Source organism: Haliaeetus albicilla, chromosome 19 (genome assembly GCF_947461875.1).
Source record: "Haliaeetus albicilla chromosome 19, bHalAlb1.1, whole genome shotgun sequence".
NCBI lineage: Eukaryota > Metazoa > Chordata > Aves > Accipitriformes > Accipitridae > Haliaeetus > Haliaeetus albicilla.
In genome coordinates this window covers 24712446-24737945 of record NC_091501.1, presented here as the reverse complement: position 1 = coordinate 24737945, position 25500 = coordinate 24712446, and the positions used below count along the sequence as shown (strand labels likewise).

The window sequence follows — 25500 nt, the reverse complement described above, 5'->3', positions numbered from 1 at the left end:
GGAGCTTTCACAGACCAGGCAGGCTTCTCAGGTCTGGTCTCACCCAGGTGAGAGCCAGGCTCCAGGCCCATCTGGGCTCACACAAAGGTAAACTGCTCTATATTAGCTATTTCTCTGAAGCACATTTAAATATCTGGAAATGGTATTCAGCAGTTTTAAACATGTGTAATTTTTCAGACTGATAACATCTATCATACACATAAGATATAACACCTACTTATCCCGAAATCTAACTATTTTCAGTTACACCACTGAAATCTAAAGTTAGCTCTATGCATGCAAGAAGGCTAAACAGTCATTTTGCAAACATACCTGATCTCCCTACACCCTTTGCAAACACAGAAGTTATTTTCCAGGGGCTGTCATATTCACTAATCGGTTAAATTTCAAGCTACTTCTTTTGGCAAAGGTCAGTAATAGTCAAAATGTTTGCATGCAACAGCAATGATTTTTCCCCTCTGTATAAGGGACACTTCCAAAAATTTGGGGTCAAACAGATTTGTTACTATGATCAAAGCTGAAACTGGCAATTTTGACAGCTTCACTGAGCAGAATGAAGCTTGCTACTAGCAAGGGGGTTTATGGGTGAAATTAGAATCTAACAAAATGTGCCTTTATGCAGCCCATAAAGGAAGGAGTCCAAACTAAAATACTCCATTGATATTAAACACACATAAAGCCTTATGCTGCTTGCTGCATGCCCTGAAGACCATAGAGAAGATAAAAATCAACAGCTGCCAGGCATCCTGCCTTCCTGCAAGGCTCTCCATCCTACATAAACACAGCCAGGAAAGGGACTAACGTGGTGTTGTAATAACACTCCTAGAAAACATGGAAGGTATTGTTGGAAGGTAATCCTGCTGTTTGCAGTAGTCATTTATGCTCCCTGCCTCCCCCCTCCTTGGAGAATGAAGAATACAGGTGCAGCAGAAGTGTTGGCTGAACCGTGGCCCCTCCAGAAGCTGTGGGGTCATTTAAGAATGAAGAACAAAGTTTTAAATTTTCAGAGGAAAATGTTGGCCAGGTGGCCAGGAATCAGCACAGAGGCTTCTCAGGTTGGATACTCAGTTACATTGAGATCTGACCTTGGAGCCTGGGGATGCAGAATAGTGCATGTCTTTGCACAGCAAAACCATCCTAAAGCTTTACCATCGAAGCTATTTCAGTGTTGATGCTTTGGAGACATTTCCCCCTTGCCTGTACGCTTTTCTAGAGATGGAAGATCAAAAAGTATAGCCGTCTATCTAATAACTTTGCAACCAATGTGCGTGCAAGTTCTCCCAAAGTGATTCAGACAGATTATATTGCCACAACCTTACTGACTACTGGACCCGAAGACCGCACTTTTCGTAGCCATCTGTATAAGTCTGGTTGGAAATGAATTATCTTTTTATTGTCTTTTAATTCAGACACTTACTCTGACAGACCAGTGAAACTTCCTATTTTGCCTTTCAATGTCATCCTTGTTGCTCACTGGGGATCAAGATGAATGTTCTACAGGGGCCATGGCCAGACACCACAGCCTAAACCAACCAGCAACCTCCGAACAAATGCCTCCGGGAAGGAAATGAATGAAACCACCGCTGAGAATCAATTGATATTTTCCAAGAGAAAAAAAGAAAAAAAAAAATCTCATACACAGGAAACTAAAAAGACAAACTCATGGTATTCTGAGGTAAAAACCATGAACGGAGGAGAAGGCCGTTTTTTAGCACAAGCATCACAACCAAGAAATCCAATTCAGAAGAGCTATCTTCTCCTCCCAATCTCTTTAAATGACAAAATCGTGTGCAAGTCAAATTCTGCAGGAGAGTACACCTGTGTTGCCATAAGCTTGTAAGTAAGTGCAGAGAATTTCCTGCTCTGCTCTTGGAAACCCTGTCATTTGTCACCTAAAGAGCACATGGGAGGCTTGTTTCCCTTCCCTCTAGTCTTATGTGGGATTTGGTTGAGGTATGTACAAAATTTTCCAGGCTCTTTACACCAGAAGACTTTGAGCAATTTCCAGCTGACTCCCTTCTTTTAAAATGCTTTCCCTCCTGTATCTGCTTGGAGTTTGCTGAGGTTTTTCCCTGCCTGTTCCTGGAGTTTCTGGAGAGTGCCTGGTCATGGCTTGTCATCTAGCAGAGACTGGTATGGAGTGATCTGCCAGAAGAGGTATTAACCATCTTTAGAGTTGCACGGACTGTCGTCTTTAAACAGAATTGTTTTCAAAAGCCACTGGAGATTTTCAATGGAACATTTCTTTTTTTTTCCATCCTCCATACTGGAGGATTGCAATAGAAATATAATGTTCCCACACATGCTCAGATAAAATCATCTGCCTTATACCTCCTCCTGAGCCTTCACAAAATGACACATTTTATAGGAAGCACATGAAAGAATATTTTGGCATTTATTCTTGACATGAATTCAGTTGTATGAAAAGAGCTGAGAGTTAACACCTTTGCTGAGCTGTCAAAAAACCCATCCAACAACCCCCACCACAAAAACTCAACCAAGAAACTATTGTCTATTGTCCAAAATGCAGCGCTGGCAGCCACATGCCCCCGCCAGTCATTGTTAGTGGGTTGCATTTTTTCCAAGAGATACGTACAGTGCCTCTTTTCTTCAGCATTTGCCACAAAAGTTTAACATGGTTGCAAGGATGCTAGAAAATCCTTTCCCCATTCTGGCCTCTGTCTCCATATCGCTATTAAAAAATCCAACTGAACCCCAGCCTTTTTAGCTGAAGAGCAAGACAAATAATAATGATAAATCTAAACCAACCCCAAAACATCAAAAAATGAACAAACAAAACACCACCACCCACCCATAGTTCTTAGTCCAAAATGGAAAAGAGGCAAAAGGGATTTAATCACCACTATTGATATGAGAGGTGACCTGATCAAACACTATTTCAGCTGTATGCAGCTATGAAAGAGAAAAAAGAGGGAATGGTATACGAAATGAGATGTTAAATAATACACCTTAAACAAACACTGTAACCAGCTTCACACAGAGACATGCGGTCTGACAAGAGGGTCCATTTAAGCAAGCCAAAATGTAGGGGGAAAAAGAAATCAAAAGATCTGCTGCATATTTTTTCCAGTTTATTTTTCCCTTTTTTCCTCTCTGCACTAACAATTTTTAAGAGGCCAAAGATATTCAAAGTGAAATGTCACCATTCTTACAAGCTTAAATAAACTATTTATTAGCGGTAGACTAAGTACTCTAGAGAAATTTATTTGCCCTGGCAATAATATTTATAAATGACCTATGAAATATTATGACATTGTACCAGTAGCATTGCAGTTTGCCTGTGAGGATTTAGTTCCAATCAGCAAGTGCACTTAGAGGGGGGAAATATTTCTGTGCGGGGCCAGCGAAGTGTGCAGGCAACACTTGGGAGAAGATGAAAAGGCCATAAGTACAATCTTTTCTTTGACACCGGCAATAAATAAATACAGAAGCGATAAATAAATCAATCATTCAGCTCAAAAAGAAATGGAGCCATTTTACGGTCCCCATCAATTGAGTCTCTGCTGCTCGTAACGGAGAGGTCTAAAGGCAGCGCGGCTAAAACGGGAGCTGAGCTCCTCGGCCACAGGACGCTGAAGGCTGCGAGACTGCCGGAGGGGGGAGGAACACAGGTACCTATTGAACACGGGGACACATGGGCTGCTCTCTACATTTCTTTTTTTGACCAACGTACCGAGGCAGGAAGGACAACAGAAACTCAGCAATTAGGTATTCCAAACACAACTGCTATTTTAAGAATAACAAACTCCATCAATGGTTTGGGGGTAGAGGGTGGGGAGAGTTTAGAAGTAAAATGCATGCGTGCAGACAAAGGTGTAAAATTCAGATCATTTAAATGCTATATTAATTATAGCATTTATATATGTTATATATAATTATTATACTATACTTAACACTTCTCCCAAACGAGACAGAAGCCAAAATCTATTTTGCTGTGAACCATAAAGCTGTTTTAAAAAACAGCTCGTGTTGGTGATATTTGTCCTCCACCACAGGACACATAAAAAAAGCAAAAAATAAGAGAAACAAAAAAGCTGATTAATTCTAAAACTGGACATCACTTCCTCAGGTCCTGATGGCAGTTTTGAGCATGGAGGGAAATAAGAATAAAGGACTTCAGCATTAGGTTTCTTGAGCATTTTCAGCTAAAGTCTGACTTGATTTTTTTTAATAAGTGAGTCAACACACACACAACAAAAGATATTTTTTTTCCCCACAGTATCAGGTATATCACAGGGACAAATCAACAAAATATGCAGATATCAGAAAACAGCTTATATCTTCATCTGTATTCCCACTGAAGGAAAAGTTAAAAGAAGTAACTGTGGCACAAACACAAATATCTCATTGGGATTTAAATACTGAAACTATCGTCTGTAAGATCAACAGATGTCATGTAGAGCATATATTTCCAAACATCAACTCACTGAAACTACACATATACTTATGAGGTCACTCAGTTTATGCTTCATTTGATTTACTTATAATTTATTAGTTCACTTCCTATACCACACTATTCTGCATTACAGTATCTCCCCATAAAATCTGCATTACTTTGTATAAATGCTATTCCAAAGTACTAGCCTAGCAATTATGGTGAATGCTTATGTGTTCATTCCAAGCTTTCACTATGGGTATCTCATGCATGTAAGCCGTGCAGGTTAACATTCTTAGTTTTCAGATGAATAGTAACTTTCAAAGTTACATTCAGCAAAATTCTACTTAGTATTCTTTGTGAGAGCAAGATGGTTGAATAAGGAGAAACGAAACAAAAGAAAATAATTTGAATGGCACTTGCACGGAGTGTAAAAACTTTCTTTTTAAAATACCAAATTGTGTATGTGTACAGTCCTCAATACTATCTACCAAAAAGATTATATCTAAAGAAAGCTGGATGAGAAAGTACCTGTAAAGCTGATGCTGAATTCTATTCTTTCCCTCTCACACCATGTTTGCTTTATTCCAACTCCACTGTGATAATGCTGCAGAGGCATAAGACTGACACGATACAAAAAAGCCACAAACCCCAGCCCCTTCGGTACTCCTATCATAGGCTGTTAGACCGGTGCAATAGACTTCAGCGCAGTAGGCTTTAACCAGCACGTTTTTGAGTTTCCCTTATGTTAATTTTTGACCTGGATTTTTTTTTTTTTTACTGACCCCTAGTTCTTTGCACACAAAATTTTAACATACAAAAACTAGAAAGCCCTGCTGAGATGTGGTTAGGAGCAGGTCCCAACAATGTGCAAGTCATGGGGTGTGTCGTGATTTTCATCTTGACAAGCACATCGAGCCTTAGCTCCTCTAGGGAGTGGCTCTGGGCATGAACCTCCACAAACTTGGCCCAGGTTTCCTGTTTATAACCGAATAAGGTGTCTTTTGCCTAGTTTGCAAAACAAGCACAGAACTACCCACTGCTGATCTTTAACGTCTGCTTCCCACTTCTCGCACTGCACAGCTATCTGCTCTTCTGCAGTGCTTTGTCAGTCCCATGTGAGTGTAAGGCGGTGGGTACAGAAGAAATTTTTTTCTCCCCAGAAATAGTGACTGGTGAAAATGCAGAAAGCAAAGTATGAGACCACAGTGGCTAAGGCAGCAAAACAGACATTCAAAATCACAGGACTGCCTACAAAATTTCATTGGGATTCTTCTTGTCTCCTTGCCTTTAAGGACTTGTGCTAAACCCCTGTAAGCATTCAGGATTTTCTGTGTGTAAGGTCTAGACGTTGTCACGTAACCACAAATCAGATTATGGGACAACCCTCCGAGCTGGGCTTGGAGGAAAGCCCCAGCTGCAGAGGAGATAAGCAACGAACCAGTAAACTATTCTGTGCCACGTACCTGCAGCCCCGGGGCAGAAGGCTTTGCAGGAAAGCTGTCGCCTGCCCACAGCCAGCACTCGCGGACACTGGCCATGGGAAGACACCAGCCGCGCGTCTTTGGACATCAGCGCCCTCCATATTTCAGAGCTGCGGCTGGTGAGTTCTGGCTACCTGTGGGTGCCTCCTGGCAGGACAGACCCAAGTGCCAAGCTACATGCCGGGGATAAAATGGGGGGGCAGATCTGACATGGGGGGAAGTGCTGCCCAGTATGGCCCCATGCAGCAGCGTACCCACACCTGCAGTGCAGGACTATGGCCTCGCTCCTGCCACTTGATGTCAAACGCAGATGTCGGTGGTTGGTGATTTAGAGATCAGACTGGCAGGTCAGATCCGGTACCTGGAGCTCGGTGGAAGGCACAACACAGTCCCAGAAACAAATAAGACTCAGGCCAGGCTAGGGGGGAACGTGAGGTGAAGTTTCAAGAGTCCAGCTCAACACGTGTGAGACTTGAGAGGTCTCTCCTTAGTCCAGAGCAAGGGACAGTCAACAAAGGAGCAAAGATCTTTTTACTCTGGAAAACAACAGGCTTTTTTAGCTGAACAACTTTCAACAGATCAATAGTAATCCCCTCTCAACTTTATCTTCAAGAGATTAAGTTGTGCCCCTCAGTTTCCTTCCTTTCTTCTTACTCTCCCCTCCTCCCCCCATTAATCTTAACTCGCTGCCTTGCATCCTTCACGTCTATGTGCTGGGGCTGTGTGCAGCTAGGAGGTGCATGTACGCCGTTACAACGAAGAAATGAAAAAGAATCATAAATGTAGGCTGATATATTAAAAGGCGCAATACAAGATATATTTTGTTCATTGCTGAATCCAACTTGGTCTACTCTGCCTGCTTATTCTAGTTAAATGCACATGTCAACATACAAAAAGTTATTTCAGACTGCAGCATTTCATTACCCGAGCCAAGCCAAATGAACACAGGAATAGCAACAGTACACACGCCAAGGAAAATGAACTTTTTTTTCCTCCTACTGTGACATTTTTGGAGGCAGCCAATTATACATTAAAAAAATCATGAATGAGCAGTGTAATTTTGGAGCCATAACTTAAAGTGAAGTATTCCTTTAAATATGAAATTAATATAATCATGACATTTTAACAGTTTTTCATGGTTCTGCATTCTTCTACAAGGACTCATTCTAAGTAAACCTATATGCTATATAAAAAGACCACAATAATCTTTTCCCACTAGTAAAATTGCTACTCTTATGAGTGTTACATATATAGGAGTTTTTACATACATAAACAGAATGTGGTCACTTGTGGGATCTATAGATTACATTGGGGGCATATTAAGGGAGTAATGCATGCGCCAAATTTGTTGGCGTGTTTTACAGTGTCTAGATTTTTCTATCCTGTGCTATTTTGTACATTTCCTGCCCTGACATAAATGACCTCATTAACAAGAAATTCTAATAAGTATACATAGGGGTTTTTTATTTCAAATCTGAACTTTGCTGGCTACAGCTTACTTCTGTTTTGTGACCTCCCTCCATATCTATAGCCTGGGAGGAGAAGGAGAGAGGAGAAAAACAAAAATAAAATGAAACAAAATTCTTCTCACAGAAGAGAGTTTTCTGCTGAATGACATAATCGGTACTCCCGTCGGTCTGAGCTATGGTCAGCCTGCTCGACCATCTAGCAAAATCAAGTAAATGCAGAAAAGATATTTTGGGGATTGAAAATTGCCTTCCAAATACAAGCAGTTTATTTTTGCCTTCCAAGCCAAAGAAGGAAATCACACGGCAGCATATGGAGTACTCTATTCCCTATGTATTAAAGTTGTGTTAGCTTTATAGCAGTTCCTGTCACCGTTCAGTGTCTTACCCCCCAAGCAGATATGTTTTACCACAGGATCAGAAGTCTATTTCTGCAATCCCAACTCAGGGTAAAACTTCTTTGGGATTCTAGGATCTGACCCACTTGCAGTGATCCCTGCAGTAATAGTTACCCTGTAGCTGGGGCTGGAAATAAACGTCGCTGGCAACGTCGGAAACATTGTTTTATTTTGGTCTTTTCCTCTGGACAGCAAGTTCAGAATTGTGCTACAGAAGGAGAGCTGAGAGTACCTAGCAAAAGCTCCAGTTAGAAGTAATAACAATATTCAGTATTCACAGGGTGCTGAAAGTGCTTTTTAGACTAAAAAATGGAGGCTGAAATGCGAAAACTGTAAAAGATAGCCAGAAAAAAATAAGATATGCAAAAATACAAAATATAAATCAGAGCTATATATATGTATACACATCTCTACAACTGCACACCCAGTTAACATATATAGTACACCAAAAAAGTGTTGACCAAGGTAAAGTCATGCAAGGCTGCAGGACCAGGCTCAAACGAAATCTGGCCTGAAGCATGATTTGGAGGTCAGGCTCCAAAATTCTCTAAGAAAATCTAATTTGTTTGCAGTTTCTACCTCCCGCAAGAGTGACTCCATATTTCACCTCCATCCCTCTCCTCTGGCAAACTACCATTGCCCCAACCTCATGTTCCTGCCCAGCCGTCATCTTCCAGCCATCTCCCAACCTCACGGCTGCCTCCCCCCAACACTGCACCCACGCTGCTACCCCGGGGCAGTTGCCCACTCGTTTAATAATGAGGGTGAATGGACAGGTCAGAGCTAAGGGGGGCCCAGAAATGCGTATCCTCAGGGCATTACCGTGGTCTTGCCTACCTAGCCATTCCTTTCTGAAGATGGCTATCCCATTTATATTGTAATCATACTTAGAAATTTGGCTTTATGGTGAGCATACTCTTTGGATATAGTCCCGCCCTTCAAACAATGGTTTCGAACCAGGCTTGCCAGGTACGTGTGGTGGTGCTGGGAAAAGACCGCTGTGCCCCAGTTTCTGGGTACTCATCAAGGACCATCCTCCTTCTATGGTACTACAGATATTTGAAACGAGCAGAGAAAACAGCTTTTTCTTCTGTTTGACTGCAAATACTGAGGCAAACTGAACACTGCACAAAGATGTTAATGCTCTTTGCATGGCACCCACTCAATCCTGTTGTAGGTTACAGATTTAGCCTTTCATAGGCGAGAAGACTTGCCGCCTGCAGCTTTAGAAACTCTCCAGATACATACAGTGACAAGTCGTGCAAAGCATGTAAAGGCCACAGCCGCTAAGCACCTCGAAAGGCAGTAACAAAACTAACATTAATAGGCAGCTCATGGCAAGGCAGAGTAGGAAATTTAAAGGCGGTTGATGTGTTTTGAGTTGCTGCGAGAGAACGTGGGCTTCTGCTGCCTCCTAGGGTATGTCCTCATGGCAGTGCCTGCTGCTCAGGAGATACCTGACCAAATTTTAAACTTCCTAACTGCAGTGCAGCTGGCAATGTACTTACGGTGGCAGAGAGGCCAGGGTGCTCTAGTTTTAAGCATTTATGTGGTCTTTCAGCTGGCTTTTCTGCCTCCCCTGGATGGTGTGGAGCAATATAAATCAGTGTCTGCTAGAGCTATTTACAATCAGTGTAACTAGACTGTCTTAAAAAGCCTAACATTTTAAATACACACTATATATTTTATTTTGAGTTTTGAGGCTTCAGGATTTCTGCTTTTCATGTGTATCTCCACAGCGAGGACTAGAAATGAACAATTTTAAGAATTCTCACGTAAGTGCATGTCTCCAGGTACCGAAGCCTTAAGAAACACGCAGAGTAGTAGGACACTTGTGATATTATTGCAGAGCTGAGAGCCTGCAATCTCACTCCAGAAGAGGCAGGGAAGCTGTGTGAGCCAGATCCTGAATCCAGATGGAGATCTGATCAGACATTTAACCTGACCTGGCAGCAACAGCATGGCCCTGTACGAGCCCACATTTTAAATGACACTGTTTTGGCCGCTTTCCGTACCTGTTAAACTTGCTCTACATGCCATTGCTATACGCTTCACCTCTTAGAAAAAACAGTTCTTTTTGTGTCAGTTATAGCCTCCTATTTTCGTTAGCATTTTTTAGAAGAGAAAATACAACAGAATTTTCAGTGCTTCTAGTTGTCAGGGTTTGAAAACTCTGAGGCCCAAGACACTGCCACGTTCCATATGTGCACTTTAACTGTGGGCTGTAGGTCTCAGAAACACAGACTTGCCAATTTGGCACTTAATGATGCCCCTTAAACAGGAGCGAAGCCTGCCAGCACATTTTTAGTGATTGTTTCTTCATCTACATGCTACACAATATTACTAGAGAAGCGTGCTAGGCCCACAGCAGCGAAGGTGGGCTGCTGCAGCGACTAAACAACCTCCTGAGGTCCCCTCCAGGCTGAAGGACCCTGTGATCCTGGGATATTTTATGGCACCACAACCACAGAATTGAGAATGCTGGCTGTGGCCTGATGTGACAGTCAGATAGTTTACTTCATGGGCAGAGACAGGCATTTTAAGTTCAAAGAAAGATTAAAGAAGAGATGTTTAGGATCGTTCAGTCCGCAGAAGGGCATTGCACTCTGCAGAAGGCAGGGTTTGAGGCTGCGAGGAACACCTCTAGGTGTGCGAGATCAACTTCTAGTTAAAGTATTTATACCTCTCCCTGTATGGTAGTATCTCAGTACCTTACAGTAGCTGAAGTAGCCAAGTATTGTTTTACAGACGGGAGGCTATGTCTTGTTTGGAGGTGGGCTGAGGTTCTCCAGCAGAGCACCCCGGGTTTCTGAACCTGGAGCGCAGCGCGTGAGCCAGCAGACAGACCGCGCTCCCTTTCTTTCGGTCTGTTCACAGTCATAACCATTCCACACCAAGCCATTTTAACCTGCAGAAGACCACTTGCTGATAATGAAAAAAGCACAGTTCTTCAATTACGAGACCATGAATAAATCCCTAGATAAACTGCTTAGTGACTGAGTACTATTTAATTGTATTCTGACATTGCATAAAAACACACTCGAGGACCAAGCTTGTGATAAACTAAGCACTGTACCTACGTGATCAGAAGAGATCTGAGGTACTCTGCACCACCTCACCGCCTCAGACTCAGAACCCAGTCTCCTTCTCCTGGTCTCGAAGGACTGCAGTGTGTAACAGACACGTTGACTAACGTGTTTTACTGAAACACCCCAGAACACAGCACTGAAATCAAAGCCAACCTTCTCAACAAGAAAAATATGAATATAGTTTATCAACATTATTTACTAGTAGGAAAAGTAATTATGTTGTAGAAGTGACTATGTATTACTGATCTACTCACTGTTTTCCTGCTACATAAAATTTAAAGCTATGTGTTGCAAATAACAACCTTGTGGTAAATAGAGCAAGAAAAGAGTTTCTTGGTTTCTTGACATTTTATATCTCTCTCCCTTACCTCATAAGCCTTTATATGAAATCCTTTATATGAATTTACTGTTGAGTGAAAATTTTCTTCACTAGATACAGCCAACATGTCAGGGCAGGTCGCCACAGGACTCCAGTGTATCTTGGTGGGTTTTTTCTTTCTTTTTTTTTTTTTCTTTTACTGAGCTGTGTCGTCCTGCAACTTGCCTTGTACAGCAGTATTCTTCATACTGCTTATTATATATAATCCACTGCAAACACCCAGAGACTAGTTATAGCAATTTAGACTCAGTCTATTCTTCTAGTCCAACCCTTGGGATCCGATACCGGCCATCAGCAGCAATAGAATAGCTCCAGGACTAAACAGATGTTTGCTCTGACTCAGCATCACAGTTCTTGCATGAAACATAAATCCAACTGCTAGTCTGGTAACCATTTGAAACATGTAAATCTGGGGTTTTCCAGTGTACTTCCCCTGATTAAGAGGAATTAGAGGTCAATATTACATGGCATTCAAATAATATTAAAACTGCCCTTTAAACTACTGATCTGAAAAATGTGGTAGGTGAAATAACCACAGTAATCCTGAAGTATGGAGTACTAGAGGAAAATTGCTCTTTTTCTATAGCAAAATTTCTCTGTGTTCTCTGTGGATTCTTCATGATGCTGGAATGTCTTTCATTCAAAACCAGAATGAAATAATAACAATCTTAAACAAATGAATTAGAAATCAATCGGTTCAACTGAAATGCTCAGAAACCTCAGAGTATTTCACACCCTAATTCTGATTTTCAGAAAGTTGCTCTGAAGTGGAAAATTGGAAACACTTTCTTTCAGTATACGATTTAAAATACAGTTCCATAGAATGTGACACCTTTTCAAAAAATGTTCCATTAGAAAACAATTGTCATTTTCAGATGGAGAAACATTCCAAAGGAAAATTCTCAACTTGTCTGTAGGGAAGGCAGCACTTGCAGCATACAGCCATAACCAACTAAGAACAGCTACAAAATCTATTTTTAAAAATAGCTTTCTAAATTAAATTGTTTAACATCGGTAACAATTGGAGGTCATAAAAACTCTTCAGATGAAATTTATTTCCATCTGAAAACAACAATTTTTTGAAAAGCTGTTCATAAGAAAAGGGAGGTTTAATGAATTTATAACTTTTAATTTTTTAAAATTTGAACAGGATAGAAGAATTGCTGAAATACTCCATTTTCACTTTGCTAAATAAAGGCATTTTTGGGGGGGGACCAGGATGACCGGTCATTTAGAACTTTATGTTAATTTAGAATGACCTATTAAAAATTATAAAAGGTAGAAGCAAAGTACTTATAGCTGATCTGATTTCTGTTATTCTTTGGAGGTTCAGGTCAAAGCTCGCTGTGGGAAGATTTGACTTATTAGCAAAAAAAATTGTCAAGATCTCCAAAATACTCTTAAGGTAAAAATGTATTTTTTCACCCAGCAGTAGTAAATAAATTGCTTCATAAGCAACAGAACTAACAGAGCTTTGTTTCCTATACATTTGTGGCCGGACTCTCTGGCACCTGAGAAGACCCACGCGCACACTGCAGTTTTTTCTTCTGGGAGCAGGGGGATTAACAGAGTGTCTGTCCTCTACCCAGGCACTTATTTTCTCTGAAACTTACAGGAAATCAACATCTCTAAGCTCATGACCCCTTTCTCAATTTCGGTTAAAACCAATTGTGATGCTGGGAAGGTTTTGGGGGAGAACAGGAAGAGACGGACAGGCTCCCTCAACCGCAGCCTTTGTGGTCGACGCTGCTATTTCCAGGACCTTTTCCCTGCAGGTTAAACAGCCCCGGCGCATCGATACGGATTAGATTTCCAACACTGTAACAGCCCATGAAAGATTCCCTTCCCCAAAGGCTCCGTTATTTACCAGCAGCCCTAAATCACTGCTGTTTCTATCTTCCTTGGTATTCGCCGTTAATCTGCGTGCTCTCCTCAAGGAGGGTTACTGTAGAGTAGTGCACCTTCTGCAAGCGACTCTCCTTGTTTCTTATCAAACGTAAGGTAGCTGCAAACTGCTTTCAGGCTGCTACGCAGCGTATTGCTGTGAGCCCCTGCCTGCCCCGACCCCAGCACGCTCCAGGGTGTCATGGGCAGCGTTTGCTGCGTGGTTTTGGTTCCACCACAAGAGTTTCAGCCAAGAGAGCAGAAAAGCAAGTAGATTGCACCAATTCCCTAATCACAGCAATCCTTGAGACTGCTATAAATGAGATCAAACTATTCAAGCTGGATCCTAATCAACAGTCAGTGCAATCACTGGGGAGCAGACACTGCCATCTGCACGCTCATTTATTGGGCTTTGGAATTATTTAACATTTGATTTATGGTGGTGAATTGCGTCCTGGCAAACATTCCCTATGCGAAACTCTTTGCTCCCTCACCCATTAAAAATCAGGGCCTGATCCACGTGAAAGCCTCCTGCTGAGTTCACTACATTTTGGATCAGGCCTCTGGGTCTCAAGACTGGCAGATAATATTCCATTTCTGTCCAATTTTCTTGCTCAAATTTAGAAGAAGCTCAAGTGTTTTCCATCAACATTTTTATGTTTACTTTTGGGAGAATCTTCACAGTGGGTCAGGTTACTGTGATATAGAAAGGGTGACCCACACTGACATATAAATTTTCAAAAAAATCTCAGCCTGAGGCAGACATCTGCCTTGAAGAATTTCAGCCCAGATGGCTAAAGTTTGGCAAAGATGTAAGCAACTGAAAATAGAGCTCTATAATGGAAAGTGGTGTACAACCTTAATAATAGGAGGGTGCTACCAAGTACCACGTAAGATAAGGCTCCATAACAAGAACCATCAGGGAAGAATTCAGGCAGGATTCTTTCAGATATGCTTCAGAATATAGGATCTATCACTTCTTTCCTTTTGCTTGAAAGGGATATCAGAGTTAGCTCTTATTTTGGCCTGATCCTTCAGACATTACCATAACAACCAGGCAGCTCAAAACCAGCCTTTCCCGCTCAACGGTATTAAACAAGCTTTATCTGAGAAGCGTAGAACCATCCCAGATAGTCAAAAGAAATCCAGGCTGCGATAGTTGCTCTCTGCATTGAGAAGTCAGGTAGCAAAGTAGAAAAGCTGTGCAGCTGAGATCTAAGCTGTTAAATCAGCATTACTTGGTTTTCAGATTAAAAACCCGTCGTTGACATTTCAGTACAAGAATGCGTGCACAACTTCAGTTCTATGGTACCTTAAATCCCCAGCATAGCACAAAGATTCACTTAGACATAATAGATGAAAAACATGATTTCACTTAGATTACTTCTGAACTTTTTGAGTCCCCATTTCTGCTTTCACCTCGCCTCTGTCAATTTGCTCCTGTTGAGCAGAATATGAAGACATGAGCTGGAATCTTCTTTAAAGCCATGTAAGATATTTGCTGCAATTTACACCTGCGTAAATCCTGAGTAACTCCACTGGTATAAATGGAAGCACAATTTGGCTTGAAGCATCAGGCTTTTTTTTTTTTTTAATTAGGCAACAGCTTAAAAATAGGAGTCTAATGACTTCATGGGTATGGTGCAGAATCAATGGATTTGTGCTGGACTGGTCTGGAGTAAACGAGATCAGCCTTTGACTGTGTTTACTGGCATCCTGTTCCAAATACCTGTTCACAGCATCTCTGCCTGTGAACCTCCTGTCCATCTCCTTGAACTGAACATGGCATGCTCCAAGAACACGTACAACAAGCAATATACCTTACTCACATGAGATATACTAATAACTGCAAGTTACATTAGCTATGTTAATTATCGACTCACACACATTTGTGTTGGGAAGAGACACTCCAAAAGTCAGCACTGTTCGTAGAGGGCCAGTATGAGATGTATTTTCTATTTACAAGAAGGAACAGCAGTGCAACTCGGATAGCTACTTTTAAGAACTATCAGCCTGTTTTGGTAGCTAACAAAACCCACATCACGTCCATTTGCAAAAAGCCTTCTGAAAAGCTTTATATTATGGAATGACTCAATCTTTAAGGAACGGGGGGCATACAACCCACAAACACCTTAGTGCCAAAATATGTTTTTGTTAACAAATGCATTTGTTGGGTTTATTTCAGGCACATTCTCGAAACCTCAAAAATGTAGCACAGTCATTTTGCAACTGACTCATTGTGCACCAGTTTTTAGCTTTTTCCTTTTTTTTTTTTTTAATGTAATTCAGTTATGCCCATCACCCCACCCACAAATTAGGGGTTTATAACGGAAATTCTAGCAGGACCTTCACTATGGTGGTGCTTGCAGGCACTGTCATGATAAATAATTTACTATTTAATGACTCCTGATGTAATCACAGCAGGAGTCAGATTCACTAACATCCATCTCCCCATTGTTATCCAGGAGGACTAAGACGGTAGGGAAATATCACTCTTCTCTGAGCCCATCTTTTTAGCTCCCAACTTTAAAACGAGTGTTTTAATTGGTAAAGAGAGAGTTTACCACCACAGTCCAACCTCTACATTTGTTTATGTTGGATGACACTTTTGTTCTGGCTCACATTACTCAGATGGATAAAGCTCAGAAGGGTTCTGCTTTACTGCCCTGTTTTCTCTTAGTGTTCCTGCATTTTTTAAATGCTACCAAATGGTTGCTTTTGGCTCCCAGCATTATCACATGTTGTCTATAAGTATGGAAATAGTTATGGTAATATGGACGTAAATCATAACTGTAAATACCACATAAAGAAGACTGCCATATAATTATAAAAATACCTAATAGATTTCTTTTTCAAAGACAACACAGCTGTCCCTTCTAACCTTTCATTTGTAGATTCTTTTCTCTCCTGTTTTTATTTATAGGTTGCCGTGCAGTTTGACAGAGCACACCACGATTTTTGTTTCTAATTTTGAAAAGAAAAGAAAAAGAAAGAATACTCATTTCATCATAAAGAAGCATTAGTTTACAATTTTGAAAAGAAACTAACGCCAGCTCTAGAACATCATCTTGGAACCAATCTCCCTCTTAATACATTTCAAAAGAATCTGTCAATGGCTACATACCACAATTTAAAATTAAACCCTGCCATCAAACTAAAGAAAAGGTCGGCCAAATGGCATACATCACGTGTTGGGAAAGAAGCCCCATTCTTTCTCTAAACATCTCAGTGTTTTCATGAAAAGAACCACACTAGGTTATTATGCTGACCACAACAAAATAGGATTTTTATACCCTACCCAGGGAAAAACAGGTTGAAAAGTGTTATGGCTAAACTTGCACTATGCAACATGCCATGCTAATGAGAGGAGTAAAGCCTTACGCAGCACTGATGTTGCCAAAAAAGGTTTTACATATTGTCTGGAAACTGCCACCATAAATTTTATCCCTTTCTAGTCAGCTTTGCAACGCTTAAAAGCAAAGTGATCCAAGTAGATTTTCAACGCTGCTTTATGCTGGACTCGCATGGTGCTTCATCCTACACAACCTTCTTCTTACCTCTTCCTCGTTACCTTAAACTTGCATACGGAGCCCGGATGGTCACAAAAGAGAGGCTGCAGACAATGCTACTCGTGCCACATGAATGGAAGGCTGTTATCTTTGAATCTTTGAAACATTTTTCCTCAAAGCTTTTATCTATCACTAAGCAACCACTTCAGAGATCTGTGCTTATGCCCTTCTACACAGCAAATCCCACATTTTAACTCAAATAGTAGCAAAACTCTCAAGGGAATGGAGTTCATCTTAACCATCAGAAATGTATGCTTCTCCCTCTCTCTCTCAAAATTTATAAAAAGAGTAATTATGGCTTTATACAGAACGACACACAGCTCTGAATGGGCGAATTACACTCCGATTCCCTTTCAGAGAAACAACTAAAACAGATGAACTGGAAAATGCTGGTGGGAAAGATCAGTCTGGGCTAGAGGTGTACTAATAGCTTATTGATACAGATTTTTAAGCAGATGAAACATTCAAATCCACGCTGCATTTTTATCAGTCTACACCAACTGGCCTTTGTCCAAAAATGTGTCATTTTATCAGATGTGTCACTTGGTTGGGAGGCTGCCATGACTATACTGGGTGACTGAATGTTAAAATAATTTCTCCAGGGGGAAGAGGCTGATCCCAAAGGTTTTCTAGTTCCAAGGGGGAGATCATTTTTCACCACCAGCTGGAGCCTGATGTCAGACATGCCCTTGCTTCATTTATTCTCTTCAGAGGTTGAAACCCAGCTTGTCCTTCCTGACTCCAATATTGTTTCACATTTGGGCACATAGCAGCTACTACACAGTGAACTATTAAAGAAGGAGAGCCCGTGAGACATGGGAAAATAGTTTAGGGGAAGCTGTTTGACAGCAGGATGCGGCCGTTTCTATTGTCCCATTAAAATAGAGATATCTGGGAAGCTTAACTTTGTTTTCACTATGTAAACACATGTATTTTAGCCTAATGTACCAAGAAGATGCAAATACAAAAAAAAAAATCCCCCAAAACAAACCCACACCACCAAAACCCCGAGCAAACCAACACAACAAAAGTTTGCCGGTTTTGTGCACTGTGTCTACTTACTTTGCAGGAATATGAGAATGAAGCCCTGTACACCTGAAAGAAGGTTATTTTGTACTGAAAGAACAGTACATCAGACTCTGGCATTTTATTTTACATTTGTAGTTTAGTCTGAGAGCAAAAAGGAAGCTGCAATGGCTGAATGTCTTTCATAGAGTCATTTTATGAAAATATCTTGACATATTTTTATTCCCTTTTATTTGTTTTCTCCAGAGCAATAAATAGGGAGATAGAAATCACCAGTTCCCATACAATATGTGGTCAGTTAAAGCACTGCAGTTCAAGTCTTCAAACAAAATAGCAGCTAGGTCTTGCCCACACTAATGGTTTGAGCTTGTGCCAACGATATTTAGATCATGCTTAAATGAAGTTAAGATGGCTATACCATTGTGTTTTTTTTAACTTGCATGACTGTTGTTCCGGGAACATTGTTGTGAATCCCTGCTACAGACTGGTTACCACATGCTTACAATAGACATTTAACATGAGAAGGTGAAACCATGTGGCTTCAGGCTTCATCATCTCCAAGCATTTACATCGAAGCAGCATTGATGAAAATTATAACTTTTTTGAATCAGCTAGAGTTCAGTTTTCTAGCAGGTTTAAACTGTAAAGGCAGAGCATAAGCAGGTATCTGCAACAGAGGTCATTCACTATAGCATTTACTGCATATGCTGGCATCTCCTGTAACATTGCTCTTCTAACAGCAAGATACCACTGCAGTACTCTAATTAAGGCTTTGAAATAAAAAGTTATCAAATCCACAGCATACTGTGCTAAAGCTGGACCAATGCCAGACACGTTAATAACTTTCTGACCTCTCTTCTTCATAAACACGGAGCAGTCAGGAGACCATGAACAACTGCTTCCAGAAGTATTTACAATACTAGCACTATTTCTCACACAAAGTAATCTAACTGTTAGCACAGATACTTTTACTGCTAAATTTTCTAATCCGTATTGCAAGTTTCTTCATATATAGTCAAGAAATCTGAATGAGCTAGTAGTGTGAATTTACAGAATATACAGAGGCTAGAAAGCAATATAACTCTTTTGAAGTGAATTAAGGTAATCTGAACAAAAGCCATTTACACTTTGAATGAGTGTGTCCGCACAAGGGACCAGTCCACTTTAAAAGTTAACTCGGATAATTTGTCTTTATCTGTGAAGCTGATTCTCTGACACTATCCAAGAAAGCTAAAAGTCAAAGAAAATCTGTCCATTGACATCGCAGCATCACATATTTCCAATATTGTCCTAGCAATGATCATTATATTGGGCAGGAGAGGGAGGAATTATATTTGTTTAATTTCAGTTTCTGCTTTTTGGCAAGATGCACAGCTCTTCTTAAGAATAATGAAAAGTATCCTTCCTCTTTCCATCTCACCCCACTTCCCCAGAGAAAAGTAAAAAGAAAATTTGCATGACAAATTTGAGTAAGACAAGGATACAAATAGGCAATGGATATGTTAAATTCAAATGGCCTTTTGTCTCAGCTGTTACATCATACCACATACCAAAGCTACCGCGTTGCTACTGTCCACAGACAGCACACTGTTCTAGGGATGCCGGTTTTCAGGGGTAGGTAAGAGACCTGACCTAAAAACTATTAGAGAAATAGATTCCTAGTTTTAAGCAAACTTGTATTTTTGTTATCACTTGAGTGGGAAAAGCTCTTGAGGATGTTTGGAATAGGTCTAAAACAATAGAGCTTCACTGAGCTTTGGCCTTTAGGCATACTTCTAAGTAACTCTAATTAATAACAAAGGTGAACATACGCTTGGAGAGAAGACCATGGGGGAGGGTCAGAACTGATGCAAAGATAACTGCACAGGGGGAAAAATGCAGTAAACATTAAAGAACCTCAAGATTATTAACTGAGAGATCAACTGTTGCTATTTACAAAGACTCCTGATACTAGCCTCTCTGTTTAACTCATTAATTCTTGTATGACAAACACCTTGTCAGTTCACAGTACTTATCTACAAGATGTGTGATTTGGCTTCAACATGAAAGTAGTCCCTTTTAAAATCAAGAACCAAATCTGTATGGCATGTAAATGGTTAATGCTGAACAACATGCACATGATACTTCATCAACTCCCTTACAAAAATTAGGATATTATTCTTTATTATGGTGCCCTGTAATTCTAAAGTAAATCATGCCAAGATACTATCTTACACGTCTGTAGATCAGATATCATTACTCAGAAAAAAAAAAAAAATAAAAGCTTTCATGCACTTACCTTATCCTCTAGCCGGATCAGTCTGGCTCCTACAGTGTAGTATCCTTTGTCTACCCCTTTTTCTAAATAAAGAAGAATAAAAATGGGACGTTCATTAGGTGGAGAAAAAACTCAAACTAAGAATTATATTTATGGTATTTTAAAGCAAAAAAGAAGCTGGTAATAGTAGGCTAGTATAAATAACATGAACACAACAAGAAAGAATTTCTTCATGGTGTACAGAAGTGAAAGAGTGTTGTTGGAGAGAAGGGAATTAGTTTGTCTAACTGACAAGATTAAGTTAGTCTAAAGGGCAACCTGGACCTTGGTAGAGGTAGTCTGTGGACATGAAGGACTACAGATAGTGTCTGAGGTAACTTGATTCCTTGCTTAATTATCCCAGTTAACTGCATGTAGTTAGTTGGAATAGGCATGCTCCCTAGGTATACCCCCTATTTTGAATATCGTTGATGTGAGCAATGTATACTTTCTATACATAAAGAAATCAGAAGAGTTTTCAACTGAGGTTGCAGATGTAGAAGGCAGCACTACCCAGGGGTTCAAGGGCTGGAGTGGCAGAGACCTATCTCCTCTCTGCAAATGAGTGACACTGGGAAAAGCCCTTGCATCTCTAGCCTCATTTTCCCTCCCAGCCTTCATAAGACCCGGTTATTAAAGCCCAATTATGCAATTTGTTTTACTCGCACACTGCAGATGGTGGGATTGGGAGCCAAGATTGAAAACGGTGTAAAGTGGGGTCTATTCTTTGTGTTCACATGGCCAATTGCAAAGGAATGCCATAGTTTGGGAGTGTTATTTCACAGGGAATGAAGCACAAAACCACATATATTCTGAGCTGGGAGAAAATATTCATAGGAAAAAAACCACCCCCCAATACTGAAGTAATATAGAAGCCTATGTTAATGGAAGTTCAACACATTTTTCTCTACTAAACTATATTTCCAATACCATGCTGGGGTCATTACTCCTTGTTTGTTCCATAAATCACTTTTATGAGTGGCTGAGCTTTGGTTTTTAAAGCTATTTAAGTCCGTTTTGCTTAGGGCATGAGCACAATGTGAAGGGCTTACTAGAAGGCAGGCCGAGATATGAATTTACAGTGCATCAGCACCCACCGCAACTGCCTGTATGTGTGCTCGTTCTGCAGGGAACTCACATTCTGGCATTTCTCAGTGAATGGTACAACAAATGTGATATGTTTAGTGATATGTTTGCACCAAACTTCATCTCAAGGAACTTGTACTGTATGCACCACAACCTTAGAGGAAGACTTTAGCAAAAAGCAATGCCGGCATGGTACCCTTCTTGCTTTCCTTCTCCTCTACAGACCATCTCCAATATTAAAAATGTCTTGGACCCTTGGCAGCTCTGCACAGGCATTAAAAAGAAGCGTTTCATCAGAGAACCCACAAGAATAAATACCATAAGGAGAGAAAACTCAAAGATTGTTGAAGGACCCTGTGTGGGGACAGAAAATAAAGAACAGCTTGGCTCCTACATGTGTGCTGTTCCTCATTCATTAGTTCACAACTGCAGAAAGCTCTTAAAATGTAAGTGGCTGGGGGTCAAGTTTATCTATGTATATTCACCTCTGCCTAAAATGAAATAATTGACTCTGCAGTCTACTTTCTATAGTTAGTAAATCGATAGACACTTAACATCTTTCAAAGCATATACCAGAAAAACCATGGCTTTAAGGATTTCTAAAGTAGGATGCAATTTGAACAGCAGTGGGTAGGTAATGTTTTTGTTTAGGTCTAAAACCAAAAAGCCCCCCAAACCTGAAGAAATGTTCCAATAAGCTTATTTAAAAAAAAACAAAAACAAAAACCAAACCACAATAATTTCCTCACCAGCTCTAATTACATCCTTCATGTAATCACCAACACATCCCAAAACAACCAAATCAAGTTAATAATGTTTCCTATTCTCAAATATGGCGCGGAACAGAAAACAAGAAAAGAGGAAGCAGATAAGCCCTAAGAAGCTATTTTGTGGCATGTGGCACTCCTATCAGATGAAGTGAAAAGAATGATACACATGCATGTAGCTGTGTCATGTCCACCCCTTTACTGGCAGGCAGGCTGTGTAAGTCACAAAAGGCTGCAGTCCTTCCCATTTCTTATTAGCCTCCATTTAAATCAGCATTCAGCTCTAATTTACAAGCATTTTCCTCTAATAAAGACCACCTTTAAAAGTAAGTAAATGGGGTGTGTATACAATGTGCAGAGCATTGTGGTAAGAAGTGTGGGCAGAAGTTCAGATAACATTGCTCTAGTACATTTGATTTCTATCTCATGTTTATGCTTTCTCTCTCGAGTCTTTTCAAGATATGTGATTTTAGACTTCCTACATTAGATTATTTGCTTTTACATAGTTGAAAACACTGCATGGCTTACTATAAATCTGAAATGTCTTAATTTTACATTCTTTGCTTTGCAATCCAAAATAAGTTTCTTTTAGTATTGAGTTTTGCCTGTTCTTTGCATTGGTCTGCAACAAACCAGACAGATCAGCTAAGCAATCCAGTGACTTTGTACATATATGTGAAAGGCACAGACACAAAGGAAATGTGCATGATCATTATGAAAGGAGGCTCAATTATTTATAACTGGATGAAAATACGTATGGACAAATTTTAGCTCAGGAGAAAAAAATAAATATCTTGAAACAAGCTTGTATCACATGGTTGGTATGATACAAACCCATCATTTTATATACTTAGACTTGAATCAGACAAAACAGTAGTATATAAGCAATAAGCATTATACTTCAGGAAACTGAATAGCTCTTGGGTCATCTAGTCCATTTCTCAACTTTATTAATAAATAAATTTCTTCCCTGAAAGTCTTTGCCCTCCTGAGTATACTTACTGTACTACTTTCAAAACAACACGATCCTGTATTTATTTCCCAATATTTTCACAAAGCTGGCCCATCTCTTTTTCTGTGAACAAGAGATGCCTCTTGTAAAAAAAATTATTAAAAATTTTCAAGTATTCCCCACACCAGTTGCAAAACCAAAACTCTTCCCCCTAATGGAAGCACATGATATAAATGACATATTACTTGTTATTCAAGTTTGTTTTCTTTAACAAAAACCAGCAATTACCATCTGAAATGAGTAAAAGTGCAAATCAAATGAGGGACAGCACCATAATCTTAATTTTTTACTCAATTAGTGTGCTCCATCTTATCAGAATATACCAAACTTTTAAGAAAATAGAATTTTTAGTTTGGTTAAAAAAAATTACTGATGGGGAGCATTAGGACAGTGAATGAATTGCAGACAGATGGTCTGAAAATGATGAAAGCTGGAAATGATCTATTCTGCTTTTACAGAGTAAGAGTCCTTCCTTGATTTTTACTTCTATGGTGTATACAGCTAGAAGGGAGCTAACTAAAAAAATTTAAAATTTATCTGAAAGCCATCAACTTTTTTTAAGCAGAAAATGAGGAATTTGGGCATTATGACACCTAGGATACTCCAGATTGCTAAAGACATCTCAAAACCTTGGCAAATTTTATCAAGTTCAGTAGTAGGACTACAGAAAGCAGGGTAGTGCAAGAGATACCACTACCTTCTTTTGTCTAACTCAATGCAACTACAGCCGTCTGGATCTGTATTTGTTCCAGTTCTGTAAAAGCTCTATGTAGGGAAAACTGCAATGAGCTTATGGCAAGATCTAGATTCTTAGGTTTATAAACTAGGTGTGCTTCTGAAAACGCAAGTCAGGATTGCCCTTTTAAGCCCTGGATCCATAAAACAGCAAATAACAAAGTTGCCTTAGGCATCATGACTTTTGACTTGAGTCTCTTCTCTTGTCAGCCAGAGCCTTTTACAGCTGATAGGTAGAAGAAATTAAAAAGAAGTAAGACATAGTCCTAGATCAGGCACTTGTGATTTCCCTTGGACAGCTTAAAGAAAATTTAAAAAGTAAACTACCAAAATATTTTAGTTTAGAAGGCTCTACTACAACACAGAAAACTGCAATAAAGCTAACTGTTCCATGATGAAGGTTCAACAGTATACACTGAAAGCAGAAATTTCTAGCTTTTTCAAGGTGCAAAAACACAGCTGCAGGGAGTAACCTGCCAGGTTAAAGATGCGCAATCACCTTTCAACAAATAAAACAGACCTAAACAAAAGGTCTGTCTGCCTACTTGCTTCATTTATCCAGCCTCTGAGATGACATATTTGCTCAAGTGGCTCATGAGGAACAATATAATCAATTTATTAGAGAGAAGCCATATACACTGAATCTGGTATGAAGTACATCACACTTCTGCCCTTCCTCCAGCAGGTGCTGATGGCAGCATTTAGACACACTATCATTATACTATGTATAAAACAATTAATATATCAAATACAAAATGAAATGCAAGCTCTGTTATTTCTTTTTATTAAGAATGCAATTCAACACTCTTTGGAGGACTTGGATGAACAGTAAATTAGCTGCAGTTTCCAAGCCATCAAAGTAGGATATATGTGATATTTCTGCTGGCTCTTTGCATTGAGGTAAATCAACCCCAGTAATGAAATGAACTTTCAGAGACAAGATTGTGAACAGCTGACAGCTACAGAAAATGTCCAAAGTTTTATTTTTGACCAAGTTCCCATGGATTTTGTCTCCAGGAGGGGTGGAATAAATCAGCTCCTGAAGAAATATGGGTATGTCGCATTTCAAATATTGACTTAAAAAGATAAAAATTAAACTAAGTGTATTTATTATGCTTTAAAAGAGATCACGACACATTTTCTTCTTAACAGCTGGGAAGGAAATAGCATCAGAAAGCTTAGGTGGCATTTAATGGAAAAAAAGGCAAACAATGGAACTGTCAAAATTTTACAAGAAAGCCTTTTTCTCCAGGGATTCCCACCTATGTTATGCAGACCCAAGAGGTTCAGATGAACTGCAGATAAACATCAGCCTTTTGCTTACTTTTCTGAACCCAAACACTGGATTTTTTGTTTTACCTTGGCATTATTGTTCACCTTTGCCCCTGAAAAGCTATAGTAAGTCTCAAAAATTGCATTCAAAAGCAATTAACTCCATCATGTGTAGTGAAGGTCAAGTATTACACTCTTCTTATTTGTATCATTAAATAAGTGTCTGCTTTGTTAATTCAATAAGTTTTATTAACATGTACTTTGCCTCTATATCAACACTTTCAATTATTAAGGGGTTTGTTTACTATTACGGGAATCTTTGTTTCATCTTACAAAATTGCATTACCTGGAACACTGAGATGGGCTTTCAATGAAACTAAGACTCAGTCTTCTCGGTATACTCATAAAAATGGGATCCAAGTCTTTGGAAAATTTATTATCTTAATGCTTTTAAATCTACTCCTGATATTAGAAATTTCAAAGCAAGCTAGTAGATACCAAGACCAAAACAAGCAAAAAGGGAGGATTCCTCACATACGTGTATGTGAAACGTAAATCACGAAAATTCTTGTCACAAAATACCGCAGATATTAAAAGTTTACAGAGGAAACTAAGCGAGCTTGTTAAGGACAAACCAGTTA

The 25500-nt window shown here is 39.8% G+C and overlaps 1 protein-coding gene across 15 annotated transcripts in view; it reads right to left on the bottom strand.

Moving 5' to 3' along the window:
• The window catches only part of LOC104323056 (potassium voltage-gated channel subfamily KQT member 1), a 517159-nt gene that overhangs the window by 195042 nt on the left and 296617 nt on the right, over nt 1–25500 (bottom strand). For 14 of the 15 annotated variants that reach the window (XR_011328745.1, XM_069806849.1, XM_069806840.1 and 11 more), the window contains one exon: nt 19970–20031. Coding sequence is in view for 14 of the 15 variants with exons in the window: in XM_069806849.1 (XP_069662950.1) it covers nt 19970–20031 (62 nt within the window). In the remaining variant the exon portion in view is untranslated. Of the gene's footprint in view, nt 1–2263; nt 6417–19969; nt 20032–25500 lie in introns of those variants that run through there. The other variant, XM_069806845.1, reaches the window with a different exon arrangement.